At 44.5% G+C, this 24,183-nt stretch overlaps 1 protein-coding gene across 1 annotated transcript in view; it reads right to left on the reverse strand.

The window, feature by feature from the left end:
• LOC106574514 (heparan-sulfate 6-O-sulfotransferase 1-A) overlaps positions 1 to 17,985 on the reverse strand; it is a 23,090-nt gene extending 5,105 nt beyond the window's left edge. The window contains exon 1 of the mRNA XM_014150438.2: positions 17,132 to 17,985. Coding sequence (XP_014005913.1) covers positions 17,132 to 17,634 — 503 coding nt within the window. The 5' untranslated portion in view covers positions 17,635 to 17,985. The remainder of the gene's footprint in view (positions 1 to 17,131) is intronic.
• Positions 17,986 to 24,183: the final 6,198 nt, after the last annotated feature.

Consider the following 24,183-nt stretch of genomic DNA (forward strand, 5'->3'; position numbering starts at 1 on the left):
ATCCAAACTCATATTTACACATGGAGAGAGAGAGAGGCGGAGAGCAAGAGTGAACTGCCAACATTTATTCCTGTAACCATAGCCAAATATGTGTGTATGTGAAAAGTATCAAAGTTCTTTCTAGGGAAAGCCCTTGGCCTGTCTCCTCTCCTCAGGCCTCTCAGACTGTGGGAGTCAGAGCCAATGGAATGTACGAGCTGTACATTCTGATGATATCAGCCCATGTCATCGGGGTGTGTGTGTAAACTGATTCCCTTGACCTCAGTATCTGGGGCAGGCAAGCAGCAAGAAACAGCTTGTTTTAGGTATTTTCCCCAGCAAACACACACACACGCGACACACACACACACACACACACACACAGGATAGGGATGAAGAGGGAGTTAAAGGCAGGAGGGGAGAGGTGAGTGACTGACTGACTTTAAGGTAGGTTGGGGTAATCAAGGACCGCTTAATGAGGTTAACAGAGTGACAGATGGCTTTAGTGACACACACACACACACACACACACACCCCTCAGGCCAGGATTAGTGTGTGTCATATCGTGGCTGGAGACGGGAGTGTGAAATTGGAGTGATAAGGTATTTAACATTTAAACACTCTAGACCTCCCCTTCTTTCCTTTCCTCTCCTCTCCTCTCCTCTCCTCTCCTCTCCTCTCCTCTCCTCTCCTCTCCTCTCCTCTCCTCTCCTCTCCTCTCCTCTCCTTCCATACTATTACCACTAGTCTGTCCATGTCATGGAAAAGGTAGGACGTGGTGAGTGTGTTTAAACACTGTTCTATAAGATACAACATACTGACTTAACAAGGGGATGATCCCCTAAACCAATCCGATAAGATGTCTGTCGGCCATCTCACCAGGACCCACCTAACCTTATTACCTAAATAACCTCAAGAGGTAACAGTCAAGTCTAGTCCAAACAAAGAAGAGACAGAGACAGTGGCAGAAAGAGAGAAGAGCCCTACAGGCATAAATACCATTTAGACACCACGCATATCTGCTTGTTACAGACAGACAGATGAGTCAACAGCCATCCGGCCTAGTGCTTTCTGGGCCCGGCGAGAAGCCTGGGGCTGGATTAGAGATCTTGTCAGGGGATTGAGGGTTTTCCCTGGGGAGAGGGAGGGGATGGATGAGTGATGTGAGCGCGTGTGTGTCGGGGGTCTCTGCCAAACATGGGCCACCTGTTTAAAGAAGGCCAAGGGGCTAATGAGCCACGCCTGGGGGAGTGGGAGAGTCTGTGTAGAGGGAGGGGGAAACCACAGATTCCTAGGAAAAAGGGAAAGACAGGAGAGGAAAGGGGGGAATAATGAAATATTGTGCAACAGGGACAACAACAGTCTTTCTTGTACAGAGCGGTGTGTGTGTGTGTTCCTCCACATAAAGGGCAGGGTGAAAGAGGCCTTTTGTCTGAGAGCGTAGCTTGAGCTCCAGGCGTCACACAGACGTGCGTACGCATAAGAACACGTTAACACGCAAAGGTGACCAACCATAATGCCTGAATTGGGAAGTCCGATTTTTTGTTTTTTTTACCCAACATTTTTCCAACACATATGTATGCACGCAAGCTACACACACACACACCCACACACTGATGGCAGCTGCAAACGCAGAGATTAAGGCCAGTGTGACGGAAATGCTTATGGCTAGAGCTCAGAAAGGGAGAGAGAGGAAACAGAGAGAGAGAATACTAAAAGATAATATTAAGTGAAAATGTGCATCTGCTCATTAAAGCCACACTCTGTAAGCAGGCCAGCATCAAATGGAAGGATAAACTTAATTGAAATAACTGGACAACTCAGACTGTGGCTTTACATTGTAAAGGAAGACAGTTGCATGTTCAGGCTTTCTGTTGGTGTTTAAACCCCGACTTTACTTTTATAGATCTGAACACTGCTAGGGGTAATTTCAGTTCCCCTGAGCTAATGTCTTTCTCTCACCCCCCCCCTCTGTCTAGCTCTTTATATTCCTCCTCTCCCTATCATGCTATCAAAAAAGGAGAGGAATGAGGAAAGGGGAGGGAAGAGGAGAGAAAGAGATGGGCTGAATGTCTTTGTGTGATCAGTTCATTGATATGACATGTTGATTCTCTCTGCTCAGACTAGAGGCTGCATCTCTCCATTCCTCCCCCTCTTTAATCCCTGTGACATCTCACCCCCCTAATCAACCCTTCACCTCTCCTCTCATCCCTCCCCTGATCCAGACAGATGCTCCCCTGTGATGCCCTCCTCTGTGTGTGTGTGTGTGTGTGTGTGTCCATCCTAGGCAGACGCTCCCCTGCGATCCCAATCCCAGATCAGATGCACTGGAATTCTGAGCCGGCCCAGCTGTCGTCTTGGCAATGCTCGTGATTGTCTGATTAGCATGGCCAATCGACACACACACACACACACACACACACACACACACACACACACACACACACACACACACACACACACACACACACACACACACACACACACACACACACACACACACACACACACACACACACACACACACCATTTATTTTCGTGAAATCTTAGGACATTTTGGAGTGTAGAAATATTTGACAATTAAAAATCCTATTTTCTCTAACCCTAATCTTAACCCCCAAAACCCTTAAGCTTAAAACAGCATTTGAACAAATCCAGGACCTGAAGAAAGTCCTGACTTTTCAAAACAGTTCTTGTTTCCTTATCTTATCAGGACATTCAGGTGAATTAATAGGACATTGGGATCATGATAGGAAACACAAACAACTCCTCAGAGCAGAAATACAGACTGCTGAGGGAAAAGAGAAAGAGAGAGAGATCCCCAACTCCCTCATCTTACGCTCCTCTGGTCCTAAGACCCAGACTTACCCATCTTACTGCACTCAACCATGGTGTGTTGGTGTGTGTGTGTGTGTGTGAAGCTCTCCAGACCCAACCAGCCCCAGGGAACACAATTCCACTAATGAGGGAGGAATCAGAGAGAATCCAAGGAATCTTAAACAATTCCCAGATAAGACCCTGGGTGGTGTGTGTGTGTGTGGCTGTAAACCTCCCACACTGAGTCAAGGCCTGCAGTTTCAACGAGCCTTCTACTATACTGTGTGTGTGTGTGTGTGTGTGTGTGTGTGTGTGTGTGTGGAGACGTTAAACATTAACGCAGCAGAATACTCAGACTTCAGACCCGCCGGCAGATCCCCGTCTCACCTACACTGCGTGTCTGTCTGTCAGTTCTGCCCTTTGGAGTGGTTGCTGTGGGTTACTGATTAATCTTTGATAAGAGAAGAGATAGGGAAGCAGAAAGAGAGAAAGAGAGAAAGAGAGAGAGAGAGAGTCTTGTTGGGCATGGATTCTATAATGATAGATTTTACACTCATTGTCATTGACTGCAGACATCTAGTCGCTGGAGCACCATGAGTCTTGCAAGTGAGACGATCAGACAACTCGTTTCTCTGACAAGGCTCAACTTGAGAGTTTCTCAATACAGAGTGTTGTATAACTGTCTGGACCAGAGGTCCAATAAAACGGAATACGGCCTCGGAGTTGGCCAACGTCCCCACGTCTGTTCTCTCTGCACTTCTAAGAGGGCAACGAGTCCCTACTGGAACCTGACTGTCTGCACACTGCTCTACGGGGGGGGGAACGATTAAAACGCAACACAGGGGGAACGATTAAAACGCGACACAGAGAAGGAATTGAAATCTGCCAAGTGGTCCTACTACTGTCTTACAGTTGATCAGTGGTCATCCTGCATGCAACGCACACACCTCCACTTGGGGGATGCTATGCTAACGTCAGCGAGCATCTTGGGGAATGCTATGCTAACGTCAGCGAGCATCTTGGGGAATGCTATGCTAACGTCAGCGAGCATCTTGGGGAATGTGATCCAGTTGCCAGTGGATACCAACGTTGTCCCAGAGCAGCAGAATGATGAGGTCACACAAACCCAGTCCTTATTGTTGATGTGGTACAGCTGTCATCAAGCTCTCATATCCTCCCTCCCTCCCTCCCTCTTTCCCCTCCCCTCCTGTATGTGGGCACACATTCCAGAGATTCCTTTCTGTCCAGGCATGAGGCATCAAGACTCAACCTGGCTTACCTGATACGGAGGTCAGGAAATGACCAACAGGATGCCAGAGAGAGAGAGAAGTTAGACAAAACTCGGATTCCATCATGTCTAACACCTCGTTTCTGCACTTTTAATATGAAGCCATCATAGTAGGCTGCAGAGTAACCGTTTGAGTGTGTGTACGTTTAAATGAAAGGATTCCAGTTTTTTATCGTCAATTGCACACAAGGTCCAACCGAAACTTAGACATCCGCTTGGGACCCAACCCCTCTAAAACGGGAGGTACGAGGGGCTGTCGCAGTGGACGTCCGGGGAGCTGTTGTTGTCCGGGGTTAACTGCCTTCCTGAAAGGCGGTTTGGGGATTTGAACCTTTCGGGTTACTGGCCCAACGCTGTAACCAATAGGCCAGCTGCTGTGTTGAATTCTAGATGTGTGTCTATTGTCAGAGCCTTTCTGTGATCATCAGTCACACACAAAAGGGTCACCCTCGTTGTGGCGATTAACATTCCACACTGGGGGAGGTGATGAAACATTCCATTTCCTAGTGACTTTCTCTCTCTTTCTCCTCTCTCTTTATCACCCACCCTCTCCATCTCTTCTTCTCCCATCTCTCTCCCTCTCCCTCCCTCTCTCTCCCTCCCAGTGTTCTGATGAGTGCAGTATTGGGGACACGTAGTTGTGTCTGTAGTAAGGCTTGTCATTCTGGTTAGCTGTGTATAGGCATGATGAGACTGGCCCTGGGCTTATATCAACATCACTGACTGACTCCTCAAACAAATCTGGAGACACACACACTCTCACCCTCTCTCGCACGCACGCACACACACGTGATATTTAACATGCACAAGTCAGGACACAGGCTTACTAATGAGAACAGGTCAAATCAAACACACACAGCCATAGACAAACAATCACAAAAGAAAACATTATTTATAAAACACACACACACACACACACACACACACCCTCAACCGAACTATAGGCAAAAGGCATTGTGGGTGACCGAGTTTAGAAAGCTCTCTTCAGGCACTGTTGACTGACATTTACATGAAACAAATAGTGTGAAGGAGAAAAACACAGGAAGGAAGGAGAGTCAAAGAGCTCATGACAGGGAGGAGACAACGGGCCATGTGAGAGACCAAATGCAAGCAACACATAACACAGTGACATCACCACATGAATCACACACATTTTCATATGACTCACGCACACAAAAACATCATACTAGTCAAGAACTTCCAGCCTTTTTCATTACAGAGTTTGTGTGTGTGTGTGTGTGTGTGTGGGGGGTGCTGATTGTTGAAAGAGTCAGATGTTATGGAGAAGAGAGGAGAGACTGATTCTAATGTAGCATCCCTCTCTCTGTCTTTCTCTTCCTTGCTCTCTCTGCCTCCTTCTCTCCATCTTTCTCCCCCCCTTCCTCCTTCCTCTTTCTCCATATAGATCTTTTGTCTGTCATGGCTGGGAAGCTGCTATTTTTCAGGTCACTGGGTGTGTTGCTACTCAGCAGGAGTCCACACACACACACACACACACACACACACACACACACACACACACACACACACACACAGTCCAGGTGGGGCGAGGGATTATCGAGACAGCCCTTTGTGTCATCTGATGAGGAGAAAAGAAAGAGAGAGTAGATGAAGAAAGAGAGAAGAGCAGGAGGAACAGACTGGCTGGGGTGGGTGTGGACGAGATCATTAGTTAGTGGGTGTGAGTGTTTGAGAAGCACAAACATTACGACCATGTGCCCAATCATCAGGTACGGACGGGCACATCGCGTGCGCAAGTGTGTGTGTGTATGTGTGTGTGTGTACACGTATGGGGGTAGGTTCAGACTACATTGTGTGTGGTTGAGTGAGTGTGTGTTTATCAACTCTGCTTTGTGACTCAGAGGTCCCCTGTGGTCAAGAAGTGGATCTTCTCTCTTCTGCACACATTCTTTTCTTCTTCTCCTTGCTCTCTTTTCATACACTCCCCGTCTTCCCCCTCTCTTTTCATACACTCCCCGTCTTCCCCCCTCTCTTTTCATACACTCCCCGTCTTCCCCCCTCTCTTTTCATACACTCCCCGTCTTCCCCCTCTCTTTTCATACACTCCCCGTCTTCCCCCCTCTCTTTTCATACACTCCCCGTCTTCCCCCCTCTCTTTTCATACACTCCCCGTCTTCCCCCCTCTCTTTTCATACACTCCCCGTCTTCCCCCCTCTCTTTTCATACACTCCCCGTCTTCCCCCCTCTCTTTTCATACACTCCCCGTCTTCCCCCTCTCTTTTCATACACTCCCCGTCTTCCCCCCTCTCTTTTCATACACTCCCCGTCTTCCCCCCTCTCTTTTCATACACTCCCCGTCTTCCCCCCTCTCTTTTCATACACTCCCCGTCTTCCCCCCCTCTCTTTTCATACACTCCCCGTCTTCCCCCCTCTCTTTTCATACACTCCCCGTCTTCCCCCCTCTTTTCATACACTCCCCGTCTTCCCCCTCTCTTTTCATACACTCCCCGTCTTCCCCCCTCTCTTTTCATACACTCCCCGTCTTCCCCCCTCTCTTTTCATACACTCCCGTCTTCCCCCCTCTCTTTTCATACACTCCCCGTCTTCCCCCCTCTCTTTTCATACACTCCCCGTCTTCCCCCTCTCTTTCATCACACTCCCCGTCTTCCCCCCTCTCTTTTCATACACTCCCCGTCTTCCCCCCCTCTCTTTTCATACACTCCCCGTCTTCCCCCCTCTCTTTTCATACACTCCCCGTCTTCCCCCTCTCTTTTCATACACTCCCCGTCTTCCCCCTCTCTTTTCATACACTCCCCCGTCTTCCCCCCCTCTCTTTTCATACACTCCCCGTCTTCCCCCTCTCTTTTCATACACTCCCCGTCTTCCCCCCTCTCTTTTCATACACTCCCCGTCTTCCCCCCTCTCTTTTCATACACTCCCCGTCTTCCCCCCTCTCTTTTCATACACTCCCCGTCTTCCCCCCCTCTCTTTTCATACACTCCCCGTCTTCCCCCTCTCTTTTCATACACTCCCCGTCTTCCCCCCTCTCTTTTCATACACTCCCCGTCTTCCCCCCTCTCTTTTCATACACTCCCCGTCTTCCCCCTCTCTTTTCATACACTCCCCGTCTTCCCCCCTCTCTTTTCATACACTCCCCGTCTTCCCCCTCTCTTTTCATACACTCCCCGTCTTCCCCCTCTCTTTTTCATACACTCCCCGTCTTCCCCCCTCTCTTTTCATACACTCCCCGTCTTCCCCCCCTCTTTTCATACACTCCCCGTCTTCCCCCTCTCTTTTCATACACTCCCCGTCTTCCCCCTCTCTTTTCATACACTCCCCGTCTTCCCCCTCTCTTTTCATACACTCCCCGTCTTCCCCCCTCTCTTTTCATACACTCCCCGTCTTCCCCCCTCTCTTTTCATACACTCCCCGTCTTCCCCCTCTCTTTTCATACACTCTCTGTCTTCCCCCCTCTCTTTTCATACACTCCCCGTCTTCCCCCCTCTCTTTTCATACACTCTCCCACTCTCTTTTCATACACTCCCCCTCTCTTTCCCCCCCTCTCTTTTAGTCTAGTCTGAATAGGCTGTGTCAGTGATGAGTGACTGGTGAATGGAGCTTGTGTGTGTGTGTGTGTCTTTGAAGTCAAGAGTCAGAGTAGAAGCAGTGAAGCGAGAGAGAAGGGAGGGGAGTGGAGTGGTGGGGGAAACACAGACACGCATGCATGTACACACAAACGCACCCACATTCAGTGTCCTTCCTTGCTCCTACCCATGATGCAAATCTCCAGTGCTCTGTGATGCAGAGCTAAGTGTGTGTGTGTGTGTGTGTGTGTGTGTGTGTGTGTGTGTGTGTGTGTGTGTGTGTGTGTATATATATATATATACATACATACATATATATATATAAATATATACTACATGACCAAAAATATGTGGACATCTGTTCATTGAACATCTCATTCCAAAATCATGGGCATTAACATGGAGTTGGTCCCCCCTTTGCTGCTATAACACTGTTCTGGGAAGGCTTTCTACTAGATGTTGGAACGTCGGGGGGACAGATGATTTTTACGCGCTACACGCTTCAGCACTCGGCGGTCCCGTTCTGTGAGATTGTGTGGCCTACCACTTTGCGGCTAAGCCATTGTTGCTCCTAGACGTTTCCACTTCACAATACCAACACTTACAGTTGACTGGGGCAGCTCTAGTAGGACAGAAATTTGATGAACTGACTTGTTGGAAAGGTGGCATCCTATGACGGTGCCATGTTTAAAGTCACTGAGCTCTTCAGTAAGACCATTCTACTGCCATTGTTTGTTGATGGAGATTGCATGGCTGTGTGCTCGATGTTATACCCCTGTCAGCAATGGGTGTGGCTGAAATAGCCAAATCCACTAATTTCAAGGGGTGTCCAATACTTTTGTGAATCTATCTCAAACCCAGATAAGCACTTCCTGACCCTGATGCATCATTTCCCCTCTGCGCAGGAAACTGGCACACAGGAAACAGATATGTGTGTGTGTGTCACAGACAGACCTACTGTCTGTGACACAGTCTGGAATTTGCATCTTCCCACAATTCAATTAGCATGGCTGTCAGACCATGGACTCTGGTCACATTCTTCCACTAACCGCCACACACACACACCAAATAAATGCCCTCTTCTTGCTAATAAGTCACTGGCCAGCAGTGGTGGTCGGTGCCGTTTAAGATGAGGGAGGATGATCATTTTTTATGAACATGACCTTATTTCTATTACAGCATATTGGATGACTGTCATGCATATTCCATTCACCCAGTTCAATGTAACATCGATAGGTTTAGGCTACTACACGATGCACATTTCCCCTGTACCCATCATGAGGTTGCTATAACCTAGTCTATGATTTAACGTTGACAACGTAGGCGTACAGGTCGAGAGAATCTTCAGTAATCAAGGTGACAGGCAGTGACGCATTCAATACCTCCTTGCACACTCTTGCCTGCATCTAGCTGATCTAGAGTGTAATCATTAGTCCAACAGTTGCAAAAAGAGAGCTTCTATTGGACAAATTCAGGTATGTTTATCCGCATTTCATGCCGTTTGCTTCCATTTAGGAAACGTTTTAACAGAATCGGCGTAATCAATACACCCATGATCACAAGCAAACACAGTGCACTTTCATAGCAGCCACATACAAACAGCTCGTTGTATATACAGTACCAGTCAAAAGTTTGGACATACCTACTCATTCATTTTTACTATTTTCTACATTTTAGAACAATAGTGAAGACATCAAAACTATGAAATAACACATATGGAATCATGTAGTAACCAAAAAGGTGTTAAACAAATCAAAATATATTTTATATTTGAGATTCTTCAAAGTAGCCACCCTTTGCCTTGATTACAGCTTTGCACACTATTGGCATTCTCTCAACCAGCTTCATGAGGAATTTCCCAACCGTCTTGAAGGAGTTCCCACATATGCTGAGCACTTGTTGGCTGCTTTTTCTTCAATCTGCGGTCCAACTCATCCCAAACCATCTCAATTGGGTTGAGGTCAGGTGATGGTGGAGGTGGAGGCCAGGTCATCTGATGCAGCACCATCACTGTCCTTCTTGGTCAAATAGCCCTTATACAGCCTGGAGGTGTGTTGGGTCATTGTCCTGTTGAAAAACAAATGATTTTGGGACTAAGCACAAACCAGATCAGATGTTGTATCGCTGCAGAATGCTATGGTAGCCATGCTGGTTAAGTGTGCCTTGAATTCTAAATAAATCACTGACAGTGTCATCAGCAAAGCTCCCCCACACTATCACACCTCCTCCTCCATGCTTCACAGTGGGAACCACACATGCGGAGATCATCCGTTCAGCTACTCTGTGTCTCACAAAGACACAGTGGTCGGAACAACAACAAACAAAAAAAATCACAAATTTGGACTCATCAGGCCAAAGGACAGATTTCCACCGGTCTAATGTCCATTGCTTGTGTTTCTTGGCCCAAGCAAGTCTCTTCTTATTGATGTCCTTTAGCAGTGGTTTCCTTGCAGCAATTCGACCATGAAGGCCTGATTCACGCAGTCTCTGAACAGTTGATGTTGAGATGTGTCTGTTACTTGAACTCTGTGAAGCATTTATTTGGGCTGCAATCTGAGGTGCAGTTAACTCTAATGAACTTATCCTCTGCAGCCGAGGTAACTCTGGGTCTTCCTTTCCTGTTGAGGTCCACATGAGAGCCAGTTTCATTATAGTGCTTAAATGGTTTTTGCGACTGCACTTAAAGTTCTTCAAATTTTCCACATTGACTGACCTTCATGTTTTAAAGTAATGGTGGAATTTCATTTCGCTTTGCTTATTTGAGCTGTTCTTGCCATAATATGGACTTGGTCTTTGACCAAATAGGGCTATCTTCTGTATACCAACCCTACCTTGTCACAACACATTAAGAAGGAAAGAAATTCACACCTGTTAACTGAAATGCATTCCAGGTCACTACCTCATGAAGCTGGTTGAGAGAATGTCAAGAGTGTGCAAAGCAACAACAACAAAAAATACAATTGAAGTCGGAAGTTTACATACACTTAGGTTGGAGTCATTAAAACTAGTTTTTCAACCACTCCACAAATTTCTTGTTAACAAACTATAGTTTTGGCAAGTCAGTTAGGACATCTACTTAGTGCATGACACAAGTAATTTCTCCAACAATTGTTTACAGATTATTTCACTTATAATTCACTGTATCATAATTCCAGTGGGTCAGACCTTTACATACAGTAAGTTCACAGTGCCTTTAAACAGCATGGAAATTTCCAGAAAATAATGTCATGGCTTTAGAAGCTTCTGATGGGCATCATTTGAGTCAATTTGAGGTTTACCTGTGGATGTATTTCAAGGCCTACCTTCAAACTCAGTGCCTCTTTACTTGACATCATGGGAAAATCAAAAGAAATCAGCCAAGACCTCTGGAAAAAAATTGTAGACCTCCACAAGTCTGGTTTATCATTGGGAGCAATTTCCGAACGCCTGAAGGTACCACATTCATCTGTACAAAGAATTGTACGCAAGTATGAACACCATGGGACCAATCAGCCGTCATACCGCTCAGGAAGGAGATGTGTTCTGTCTCCTAGAGATGAACGTACTTTGGTGCGAAAAGTGCAAATCAATCCCAGAACAACAGCAAAGGACCTTGTGAAGATGCTGGAGGAAACAGGTACAAAAGTATCTATATCCACAGTAAAACGAGTCCTCTATCGACATAACCTGAAAGGCTGCTCAGCAAGGAAGAAGCCACTGTTCTAAAAACCGTCATAAAAAAGCCAGACTACGGTTTGCAACTGCCCATGGGGACAAAGATCGTACTTTTTTTTTTTTTTTTTCATTTAGCAGACGCTCTTATCCAGAGCGACTTACAGTGGTGAATACATACATTTAATTTTCATTTTATGCATTTTTTTCCCCTTATTTTTATATTGATTTTTTAATGCATTTTTTTGGAGAAATGTCCTCTGGTCTGATGAAAAAATAAATAAAGCTGTTTGGCCGTAATGACCATCGTTATGTTTGAAGGAAAAAGGGGGAGGCTTGCAAACCGACGAACACTATCCTATCTGTGAAGCACGGGGGTGGCAGCATCATGTTGTGGGGGTGCTTTGCTGCAGGAGGGACTGGTGCACTTCACAATAGATGGCATCATGAGGTAGGAAAATTATGTGGATATATTGAAGCAACATCTCAAGACATCAGTCAAGAAGTTAAAGCTTTGTTGCAAATGGGTCTTCCAAATGGACAATGACCCCAAGCATACTTCCAAGTTGTGGCAAAATGGCTTAAGGACAACAAAGTCAAGGTATTGGAGTGGCCATCACAAAGCGCTGACCTCAATCCTATAGAAAATGTGTGGGCACAACTGAAAAAGTGTGCGCGAGCAAGGAGGTCTACAAACCTGACTCCGTTACACCATCTCTGCCAGGAGGAATGGGCCAAAATTCACCCAACTTATTGTGGGAAGCTTGTGGAAGGCTACCCGAAAAGTTTGACCCAAGTTAATCTATTTAAAGACAATGCTACGAAATACTAATTGAGTGTATGTAAACTTTTGACCCACTGGGAATGTGATGAAAGAAATAAAAGCTGAAATAAATAATTATCTCTACTATTATTATACTATTATAAAGTGGTGATCCTGACTGACCTACATTTTTATTAGGATTAAATGTCAGGAATTGTGAAAAACTGAGTTTAAATGTATTTGGCTAAGGTGTATGTAAACTTCTGATTTCACCTGTAGTCTTGTATAACTAACCTTGTCCTGATACATAGTTCAGTCCCAATCAAAATCCTATTTTCCCTACCCTTAACCTCAAAATCTAACCTTCAACCTAACCCTAACTCCTAACCCTAGCTCCTTACCCTAGCTCCTAAAGCTAATTCTAACAATAATTCTAACCTTAACCCCAAACCTCCTAGAAAAATAGCATTTGACCTTGTGGGGGCTAACAAAATGTTTGTTTGCTATTCTTGTGGGGTCTTCTGGTTAAAAACAAACACACACACTGTGAGATGAGAGGTTTTCTCTGTGGTGTTATCTCACACAACAAGTTGACGATAGTGATGACAGGACTACTACTAGAGTTGAGCTCTAGTTCACAACCCACCAAGGGGATTGAAGGACATGTTACATACTGCACCACTGGGCTTCATCTAGGCCTGTTCTAGTCAACGTATTTCGATCAGAACATTCCACAATGCTGACCGCAACCCTGCTCTTTCTCTCCTAAGGGATTTCTCAGCCCACAGAACAATTAGCAGTGCACTCACTGATTAGCAATTAGCCAGCATTTCTATGGTTGTTAGTAAGGGCCACTATGCTTGAAGTGGGAACATGATTACAGCCTATTAATTAGCCTAGCATTTAGCATAGCGTTAGCTGGGCAGCAGTGGAGGCTCCTCCAATGAGGAAGGGGAGGACCATCCTCCTCAGTGAATTTCATAAAAATAGTGAAACATTACAAAAGTTATCCTTTTTAGTTAAAATTATACTAAATATATTCACATCAGCAAATAATTGATTAAAACTCAGTGTTTTGCAATGAAGGTCTACAGTAGCCTCAGCAGCACTCTATTGGGTAGCACCATGGTGTAGCCAGAGGACAGCTAGCTTCGGTCCTCCTCTGGGTACATTAATGGTTATCACCCCCTTCTATAGACTTACACAGTAATTATGACAACATCCAGAGGATGTCCTCCAACCTACAGTATCAGAGCTCTTTCAGCAATTAACTGTCATGCTGTCCACCCAATCAATCGATCAGAGAATGAATATAGTACTGAAAGCATAAGCTACAGCTACCTAGCACTGCAGGGCATAACATGTGGTGAGTAGTTGACTCAAAGAGAAAGAAAATAGTTTGAGAAGAGCGAGAGAGCTATATTTCTTAGTCATTTTTTTGTTTCACTTACTAAGCTGGCATCAAATGCTGGTAGCTAATTTAGCCTACTCCAACACCTGGCTCAAACAGAGAGTGTTGCTATGTTAGCTAGCTGGCTATGGCTATCCAACACTGGAACTCTTTCAAGTCAATTATTCATTTATTGCCACGGGGCCCGCCAGTGTGACTGCTTGCTGCTGACTGTACACTGTACTGCATGATTGTAGCGGGTGACTAGGACGTTAGTCCTAGTAACTATGTTGACTATTACATGACAACAATGTATTTTGTGTGAGGTTAGCAGTCATGATATATATATTATATATATATTTTTTCCCCATTTTTTTTTTCATTGCAAAGCTGACATCAAGGCAAAGGGTGACTACTTTGAAGAATCTAAAATCTAAAATATATTTTGGTTAACACTTTTTTGGTTAGTACATGATTCCATATGTGTTATTTCATAGTTTTGATGTCTTCACTATTATTCTACAATGTAGAAAATAGTCAAAATAAAGAAAAACCCTTGAATGAGTAGGTGTGTCCAAACTTTTGACTGGTACTGCATATTTTGCATCTATTTACGCGCTCTAATGAAGACTCCAACCTAAGTGTATGTGAACTTCCGACTTCCACTGTATGTTTGTTTGTGTGTTTGCGTGTGTGTGTGTGTGTGTGTGTGTGTGTGTGTGTGTGTGTGTGTGTGTACACACACACACAATGCAGCACTCTCTAACAGTGGCATGACACCAAAAACACAGTGAGAATGAAGCAAACTGTGACAATTTCCACAGTGCAGGCTCTCCCTCTAACAATCTCTACCCTGCTACTCATCCTCTTTCTCTCTCTCCCCCGCCATTTCTCTCTCTACCCGTCTCCCTTCACCCGTGTCTCTCTACCCGTGTTTCTCCCTCTCTTTCAGCAGAAGTGACAGAAACACAATCCCAGCCATACAGTCTCTCACAGTGTTTTCACTATTCCGAACATATAGTGAGTATACAAAACATTATGAACACCTTCCTAATATTGAGTTGCCCTCAGAACAGCCTCAATTCATCAGGACATGAACTCTACAAGGTGTGGAAAGCGTTCCACAGGGATGCTGGCCCATGTTGACTCCAATGCCTCCCACAGTTGTGTCAAGTTGGCTGGATGTCCTCTGGGTGGTGGACCATTCTTGATACACACACAAAACTGTTGAATGTGAAAAACCCAGCAGCGTTACAGTTCTTGACACAAAACCGGTGCGCTTGGCACCTACTACCATACCCCGTTCAAAAGCACTTAAATCTTTTGTCTTGCCCATTCACCCTCTGAGTGGCACACATACACATTCAATGTCTCAATTGTCTCAAGGCTTAAAAACCCTTATTTAACCTGTCTCCTCCTCTTCATCTACACTGATTGAAGTGGATTTAACAAGTGACATCAATAAGGGATCATAGCTGGTCTGTCATGGTAAGAGCATGTGTTATATGTTTTGTACACTCAGTGTAGATTTTGTGTGTGAGTTTGCACACGTGCATGTTTGTCACCTGTTTGAAAACATCTAATTACTGCCTAAAAGCTTGCCTTGTATTCCACAGAGAGAGAGAGAGAGAGAGAGAGAGAGAGAGAGAGAGAGAGAGAGAGAGAGAGAGAGAGAGAGAGAGAGAGAGAGAGAGAGAGAGAGAGAGAGAGAGAGAGAGAGAGAGAGAGAGAGAGAACTGTAGAATGCTGGAATTTTTTATAAGATTATTCATCTGGGAAAATGTGCACGCAGACACACTGGTATAGGAAAACAGATTCCCAGAGTGGGAATGTGGTGTTGGGATTGTAGGGATGAAGGAGTAAACAACCTATGGAATGTTGAGCAGCCCAAGATTAATCCCTGATAATCTGATTGGATTAAAACACAACGACCTGTCTGGTCAGTCACGCACCCGCACACAGTTCACCCTGCAGTGATCTACGTTGTGACGCTTAAACAGCGAGTGATCCAGGCAGATTGACAGGCATGCTAATTGAATCCTCCCCCTCCACAGCAACGAAACAAAATCCTCACCGCCTTCACTCTCACCATCCTCTTCTCCACCGTTTCACTCAAAAGCCCTACCCATTTTCCCATGCCTCCTCTCATCCTCTTCTGTCCCTTGTTCCCATCTTCCTATGCCCTCCCCTCCTCTTACACTACTATCCTCTTCTACTCTTTCCATCCCCTCATCATCCTCCACCCGCCCCCCCTCCATCCTCTCCACTCCTCTTTCCCCTCCTCCCATTTGTAGCCATTCATTAGGACAGACAGTTGTCCATTTGGTAAAACAGACATTTTGGAAATTGCAGGAAATCTTCCATGAAAAAAGACATTTTGCCTAATGTAGAAATCACCCTCTGACAAATAGAGAGAGAAATAGGGGGAAGAGGGAGAGATGGAGAAGGGGGAAGAGAGAGAGATGGAGAGGGGGAAAGAGAGAGAGAGAGAGAGAGAGAGAGAGCGAGAGAGGACCAACAGCTATAAAGCCACCAAGCAGAAAGCATGCCTGCTGTTTGATTAGAAAATGACACCATCACAGAGCGAGATAGAGGGAGGGAAAAATAATGTTGAGGACACGAAGACACACAAAGTAAACTGTGTAGAAACTGATGAGAGCAGATAAACATCCTCCCTCCAGCCTCCAGCCTCCAGAGTAGCTAGACGCATCATCACCTCTGACCATCACAGAGCCTTGTGCCAGGAATAGCAGCAGTACAGTGTATGTGTGTAACCAGCGGAAGTAATCACCAGGATTAGAGTGGAGTCAACCCCCCGCAGGGGTCCTCTTACTTCAGCAAACATCCACGCATCCACCCACACACACACACACACACACACACACACACACACACACACACACACACACACACACACACACACACACACACACACACACACACACACACACACACACACACACACACACACACACAGGACAGGAGAGAAGGGCAGGAGCCAAATCTTATCTCTGAATTAAAGTGATGATAGTTTTCTCTGCCAATCTGTCTAACAGTCTGCCTGCATGGTGATCCCTGAAGATATAGGAGTAAGCTATGTAGCAATGAATTTCTGCATGCTAACATCTGCTTTTCCAAAATAAATGTTCTTTGAGTAGAATCATCAATTTAGGCCTAACTGTAGTTGCAACATTTCTGATCCAATGTTGATTCAATGGTTTACAGTAATCAATATTCAACATGTTTCATGCGTTTTACAAATCACTAAAACGATGCATCACTGTTCAATATGCTACAATTTTGAAGAAGGATCAAGACCTACTATTTCAAAACTGCTTAGTTTGACAGCATGATTCTCTTATAGCTAATTCGAGTTGACAGGTAGGTTACCCTATAAATCTATCCCTTCGGATATGATAAAAACAGAACTGCTCAGCACAAATTCATATGACAGCCTGTCATTAAAACACTGTCAAACAAACTGCGACGGATCTGCTGCTACAGTAAATCCACACACAGAGTGAGAGAGAATCGTCCTGGCATGCTCCCTAATGACGTGTTCATACCACCCGATTATTAATGATCTTCAATCTCCAACAATTGTCCATTGTTGGAGACCCACAGGCTGTGCACGCTTTTGATCCAGCCCAACACTAACACTCGTGATACAACCAGTCAACTTTCCTGTTTTATCTCACCTTTCATTTTTCATCCTGGTCTCCTTTTTATCTAGAACTCCAGGAACACAATTTTTTAGCTCGGTCCAGTCCGCGTGTAAGCCACAACTCCAACCGGTGGAGAACCGGGAGAATAACCAGGTCTCTTTTCGGTTGGGTCGATAACAGGTACACTTCTTCTGACCCGGTCTACAGTCACACGGAACCTCCAACCTCACATTCTGAACCAGGTGTCTCCCGAACGTTGTCCCTCCTGTCTTCTGAATGTGTAAAAACACGATAACGTCTTCTCCTTTGATTTCAAATTCCACCGTTCGCTCCAAATCGCGGACTGGGAAATAGTATTTCTTGACGTAGTGCGGGTCTGGGGAAGGGAAAATGTCCCCACCATCGTCCTCCTCGGTGAAATATCCGTGTGGTGAGCCGAAATTGATAACCCCAGGCGCGACGTATTGATATAAGATCAGCATAAAACAGACGGAGCCGACTACAATTAGGAGAAATTTGCTGCTCGCCTCAACCATGGTCCTTCCAATGCGGTGCAAACGTTACCATTTCCCGGTAAACCGACTCGAGGGGACCAGAACGGTGTAGCTAGAATTAATTCCTGTTGTTGTACTCTCTCTCCCCAAGCAAGCGGAACAGGACGCGGTCATATCAATGGGGTAGGTTACAGAAGCGATTATGTGAATACAATGTAACTAAACTAAGCGTATTTACAGTGTACAGAGAGACCCGTAAAATCCAGCGCAACAATGTGTTTTCTCTCGTCCCTGTGTTGTTGCGATGCATGTGTGTTTAAAGTCCTCTTCGCTGCATTACTATTGAGCTATGTACCCAGGATCCTCAGCGAAATAACCCACCTTCTATCAGCACAACACACACATTCCCAGTTTCTCTCCACCTCACACCCTCCCTCCCTCCCTCCCTCACACACACACACGCGCGCACACAACAGGACGAATTAAAATGTTGAGGAACAAGATCCGCATTGATTTCTACAAGCAGTCTATAGTTCTACTATAGTTTAGCAACTTGTAGTTTATATACAATTGAATTAAATCTATTTAAGGGTCTAAAGAATGGTGCTGCTTTATTTAATACCCAAAGAGAACAAAATTGTAATAGGTACTAATTATGTAATTACCATTTTACAATGCCATTTCTTCGTCGTCTATCAAGTAGAAAACAGACTGTAAAATAAAGTTTTACCTAACCCACCAGAGATTGTTTTATGTTTAAACCAGCCGTAAACCACTTAGCAAATAGCAATGTAAGGTTAGAGTATTCAATTGTCCACATCCAGTAGAAATGAGAAGTCAACAAAATGATAAGACGAAAACAGAAGTGTCAGAGAGCAAACGCAGAGCATATTATTTTTAAATATGTTTTATTAATTAACATAGACTATTTCTATTATAATTAGGCTGAACACTTACCAAATAGGTCAAATTGGGCTACCTATTGATTAATATAACCATGTGGTATTGTATTTTATATAGCCTACCACTGAGGAAGTCTGGGGTGTATCCTGTTGTTTCCTGGATTGCCGTTATTAATAGCAAATTAAAAAAATTACGAGCCTACTCGATCACAAAAAGATTAACGAAATTTCACAGAAACATAGAACCAACCTCTCTGTGTAATATTTGGTATACGTACGGCGCGGTTCGCGTTTCTACTGCTAGAGGGAAGCGCTGAGCAGCGCTGGTCTTTTCTCCCCAGACCGAACAAGTTGTCAGACGCATAGTTAGGCCAAAATACTTCCCTCAGGCTATTTTTGTCGGACAAGTTTTGACTTATCAGAAGATGTTAGATTGAGAAGAAGACATGTTTCAAGCTCTAGATGCGGAGATAAATGTTTGTGTTACAGCTGAGCTGACACTAGTTTTCTGTAGGCCCATTTTTCCCTTTAGGCAAGTAACCTAAAGTGAGACAGATTAAATGCAGGTGCAGACTTTGCAGTGGAGTTGTTGGGATTAGACACAAATAGACTTGACTCTACACTTTCCCCGGTGTTTTTCTTTCTGTGTGGTTGGAGGTTAGAAACAATTAACCTAACCTTGATTAAGATGAATTAATGTCTAGCTTTTAAGGCACAATTGTATGATTTTGATTGTCATTGTAATGTGCTGATTCTTTCTTTATTTCTGTCTCTTACTCCTTTATTTTTACAAGATCACAGCACACCACAACTAGATGTGGGCTACACACTACACAGGCATACAGTGCATTCGGAAAGTATTCAGACCCCTTGACTTTTTCAACATTTTGATACATTACAGCCTTATTAATTTTTTTTTTAAACGTCTCATAAATCTACACACAATACCCTATAATGACAAAGCAAAAAGTGGTTTTTAGAAATTTTTGCAAACGTCTTAAAAAAAATAGGAAATATCACATTTACATAAGTATTCAGATCCTTTACTCAGTACAGCAGGTAGCCTAGTGGTTAGAGCGTTGGGTCAGTAACAGAGAGGTCGCTACATTGAATCCCCGAGTTGACAAGGTAAAAATCTGTCATTCTGCCCCTGAACAAGGCAGTTAACCCACTGTTCCTAGGCTGTCATTGTAAATAAGAATTTGTTCTTAACTGACTTGCCTAGTTAAATAAAGGTGAAATTAAAAAACTGTATTGAAGCATCTTTGGCAGCGATTACAGCTTAGAGTCTTCTTGGGTATGACCCAACAAGCTTGGTGCACCTATATTTAGGGAGTTTCTCCCATTCTTCTCTGCAGATCCTCTCAAGCTCTGTCAAGATGGATGGGGAGCGTCGCTGCACAGCTATTTTTAGGTCTCTCCAGCGATGTTCGATCGGGTTCAAGTCCGGGCTCTGGCTGGGCCACTCAAGGACATTCAGAGACTTGTCCCAAAGCCATTCCTGTGTTGTCTTGGCTGTGTATTTAGGGTCGTTGTCCTGTTGGAAGGTGAACCTTTGCCCAACTCTGAGGTCCTGAACGCTGTGGAGCAGGGTTTCATCAAGGATCTCTCCGTACTTTGCTCTGTTCATCTTTCTCTTGATCCTGATTAGTCTCCCAGTCCCTGCCGCTGAAAAACATCCCCACAGCATGATGCGGCCACCACCATGCTTCACCGTAGAGATGGTGCCAGGTTTCCTCCAGACGGACACTTGGCATTGAGGCCAAAGAGTTCAATTTTGGTTTCATCAGACCAGAGAATCTTGTGCCCCATGGTATGAGAGTCCTTTAGGTGCCTTTTGGCAAACTCCATGCGGGCTGTCATGTGTCTTTTACTGAGGAGTGGCTTCCATCTGGCCACTCTACCATAACGGCCTGATTAGTGGAGTGCTGTAGAGATGGTTGTCCTTCTGGAAGGTTCTCCCATCTCCACAGAGGAACTCTAAAGGTCTGTCAGAGTGACCATCGGGTTCTTGGCCAGCTCCCTGACCAAGGCCCTTCTCCCCCGATTGCTCAGTTTGTCCGGGCGGCCAGCTCTAGGAAGAGTCTTGGTGGCTCCAAACTTCTTCTTTAAGAATGATGGAGGCCACTGTGTTCTTGGGGACCTTCAATGCTGCAGACATTTTTTGGTACCCCTCCCCAGATCTGTGCCTCGACACAATGCTATCTCAGAGCTCTAAGGACAATTCCATCAACCTCAAGGCTTGGTTTTTGCTCTGACATACACTGTCAACTGTGGGACCTTATATAGATTGGTGTGTGTCTTTCCAAATCATGTCCTATCAGTTGAATTTACCACAGGTGGACTCCAATCAAGTTGTAGAAACATCTCAAGGATGATCAATGGAAACAGCATGCACCTGAGCTCAATTTCGAGTCTCAAAGCAAAGGGTCTGAATACTTACAGTACCAGTCAAAAGTTTGGACAGACCTACTCATTCAAGGGTTTTTCTTTATTTTAACTATGTTCTACATTGTAGAACAATAGTGAAGATATCAAAACGATGAAATAACACATATGGAATCATGTAGTCACCAAAAAAGTGTTAAACAAATCAAAATATATTTTATATTTGATTCTTCAAATATTTGATTCTTCAAAGTAGCCACCCTTTGCATTGATGACAGATATGCACAGTGCTGGCATTCTCTCAACCAGCTTCACGAGGCAGTCACCTGGAATGCATTTAAATTAACAGGTGTGCCTTGGTAAAAGTTAAATAGTGGAATTTCTCTTCTTCTGATGCGTTTTAGCCAATCAGTTGTGTTGGGACAAGATAAGGGTGGCATATAGAAGATAGCCTTACTTTGTAAAAGACCAAGTCCATATTATGGCAAGAACAGCTCAAATAATCAAAGGGAAACGGCAGTCTATCATTACTTGAAGACATGAAGGTCAATCAAGACGGAACATTTCAAGAACTTTGAAAGTTTCTTCAAGTGCAGTCGCAACAACCATTAAGTGCTATGATGAAACTGGCTCTCATGAGGACCGCCACAGGAAAGGAATACCCAGAATTACCTCTGCTGCGGAGAATAAATTCATTAGAGTTACCAGCCTCAAAAATTACAGCCTAAATAAGTGCTTCATGGAGTTTAAGTAACAGACACATCAACTGTTCAGAGGAGTGTGTGAATCAGGCCTTCATGGTCAAATTGCTGCAAATAAACCACTACTAAAGGACACCAATAATAAGAAGAGACTTGCTTTGGCCATGAAACACGAGCAATGGACATTAGACCGGTGGAAATCTGTCCTTTGGTCTGATGAGTCCAAATTTGAGATTTTTGGTTCCGACCGCCGTGTCTTTGTGAGACACAGAGTAGATGAACGGATGATCTCCGCATGTGTGGTTCCCACCGCTAAGCATGGAGGAGGAGGTGTGATGATGTGGGGGTGCTTTGCTGGTGACACTGTCAGTGATTTATTTAGAATTCAAAGCACACTTAACCAGCATGGCTACCACAGCATTCTGCAGCGATACGCCATCCCATCTGGTTTGTGCTTAGTGGGACTAACATTTGTTTTTCAACAGGACAATGACCCAAAACACACCTCCAGGCTGTGTAAGGGCTATTTGACCAAGGAGGACAGCCAACAAGTGCTCAGCATATGTGGGAACTCCTTCAGAACTTTTGGAAATGCATTCCAGGTGAAGCAAGTTGAGAGAATGTCAATAGTGTGCAAAGCTGTAATCAAGGCAAAGGGTGGCTACTTTGAAGAATCTCAAATATAAAATATATTTTGATTTGTTTAACACTTTTTTGGTTACTGCATGATTCCTTATGTGTTATTTCATAGTTTTGATGTCTTCACTATTATTCTACAGTGTAGAATAGTGTAGAATAGTAAAAATAAATGAATACCCTTGAATGAGTAGATGTGTCCAAACTTTTGACAGGTACTGTATGTAAATAAGGTATTTCTGTTTTTTTTATATGTAATACTTTTACAAAAATGTCTAAAAACCTGTTTTTGCTTTGTCATTATGGACTATTGTGTGTAGATTGATGAGGATATATTTGTATTTAATCCATTTTAGAATAAGGCTGTAAGGTGACAAAATGTGGATAAAGTCAAGGGGTCTGAATACTTTCTGAATGCACTGTATGCTAACAATGTGTGAGTGTGTGTTGAATTATTCAAAGTGTGTATTTAAATGTATTCTTTATTTTCCAGTGGAACAGCCCCCCTCTGTCATAGTGCTGTTATTGTATTTCATCTCCTCTCAGCATTACTGTACTGTCATTATGAACAGAGTCACTTATGGATGCCGTGCTGTGTTGTGCCCCCTGGCTTAGTAATACAGCCATGACAGTCTCTTTATCACCACAACGACTTTATTGTGTGTGTGTGTGTGTGTGTGTGTGTGTGTGTGTGTGTGTGTGTGTGTGTGTGTGTGTGTGTGTGTGTGTGTGTGTGTGTGTGTGTGTGTGTGTGTGTGTGCGCGTGTGTGCCTATGCATAACCAGTAATAACGTTATATACAGATCATGTTTTTTTCTGAAGGGAGTGACCCATGATAACAATAAAACAAATGTGCTTAGATATCATTTTCCTTCGTCAACACTAAACATGGGAAACCTGGTCTGTTTAATGGTAGGAGACTCATATGGGAAACCTGGTCTGTTTAATGGTAGGAGACTCATATGGGAAACCCGGTCTGTATAATGGTAGGAGACTCATATGGGAAACCCAGTCTGTATAATGGTGGGAGACTCTAAAGGGAAACCCGGTCTGTATAATGGTGGGAGACTCTTAAGGGAAACCCGGTCTGTATAATGGTGGGAGACTCTAAAGGGAAACCCGGTCTGTATAATGGTGGGAGACTCTAAAGGGAAACCCGGTCTGTATAATGGTGGGAGACTCTAAAGGGAAACCCGGTCTGTATAATGGTGGGAGACTCTAAAGGGAAACCCGGTCTGTATAATGGTGGGAGACTCTTAAGGGAAACCCGGTCTGTATAATGGTGGGAGACTCTAAAGGGAAACCCGGTCTGTATAATGGTGGGAGACTCTTAAGGGAAACCCGGTCTGTATAATGGTGGGAGACTCTAAAGGGAAACCCGGTCTGTATAATGGTGGGAGACTCTTGAGGGAAACCCGGTCTGTATAATGGTGGGAGACTCTTATGACCACAGCTCTTTGTTTGAGTGGAGCGACATCTGATATCATTGCTGCCCTGTTTTAAAGGGAGAGAGAGATGGACAGAGAGAGAGAGAGAGAACGTACACACAGAAAGGCTAATGGCACTCACTCACGTTTCCTTCCATTCTTTTTTTTGTAACCCCACACCCCATCTGATACACACAGGGGATTCAAATCGGAGTTCAACATTCAACCGATGTGCAATCACTCTCTCTCTCCCTCTCACCCAAATGTCAGTGATGTGACTCTGCACGCTTCTCTCTGCACTTCCCTTGTTTTCCTCCTCTCCCCTCTCTCTTACTCTCTTTCCTTGTTCCTCTCTCCTTTACGTGACCTTCTCTCCCTCTCCTGGTGGGGGGTTGATGCAACCTCTCCTTCCATCATCATCATCACCATCACCTCCATCCCTCTCTCCATTCATGTCTCTCTCCCTTCCTCTATTTCTCCATGGGGCATGTGGCTGTGTAATGTGTTCACTCTGACTTCACTGTAAATAAGATTTCA

Source organism: Salmo salar, chromosome ssa16 (genome assembly GCF_905237065.1).
Source record: "Salmo salar chromosome ssa16, Ssal_v3.1, whole genome shotgun sequence".
In the NCBI taxonomy this organism is placed as follows: domain Eukaryota; kingdom Metazoa; phylum Chordata; class Actinopteri; order Salmoniformes; family Salmonidae; genus Salmo; species Salmo salar.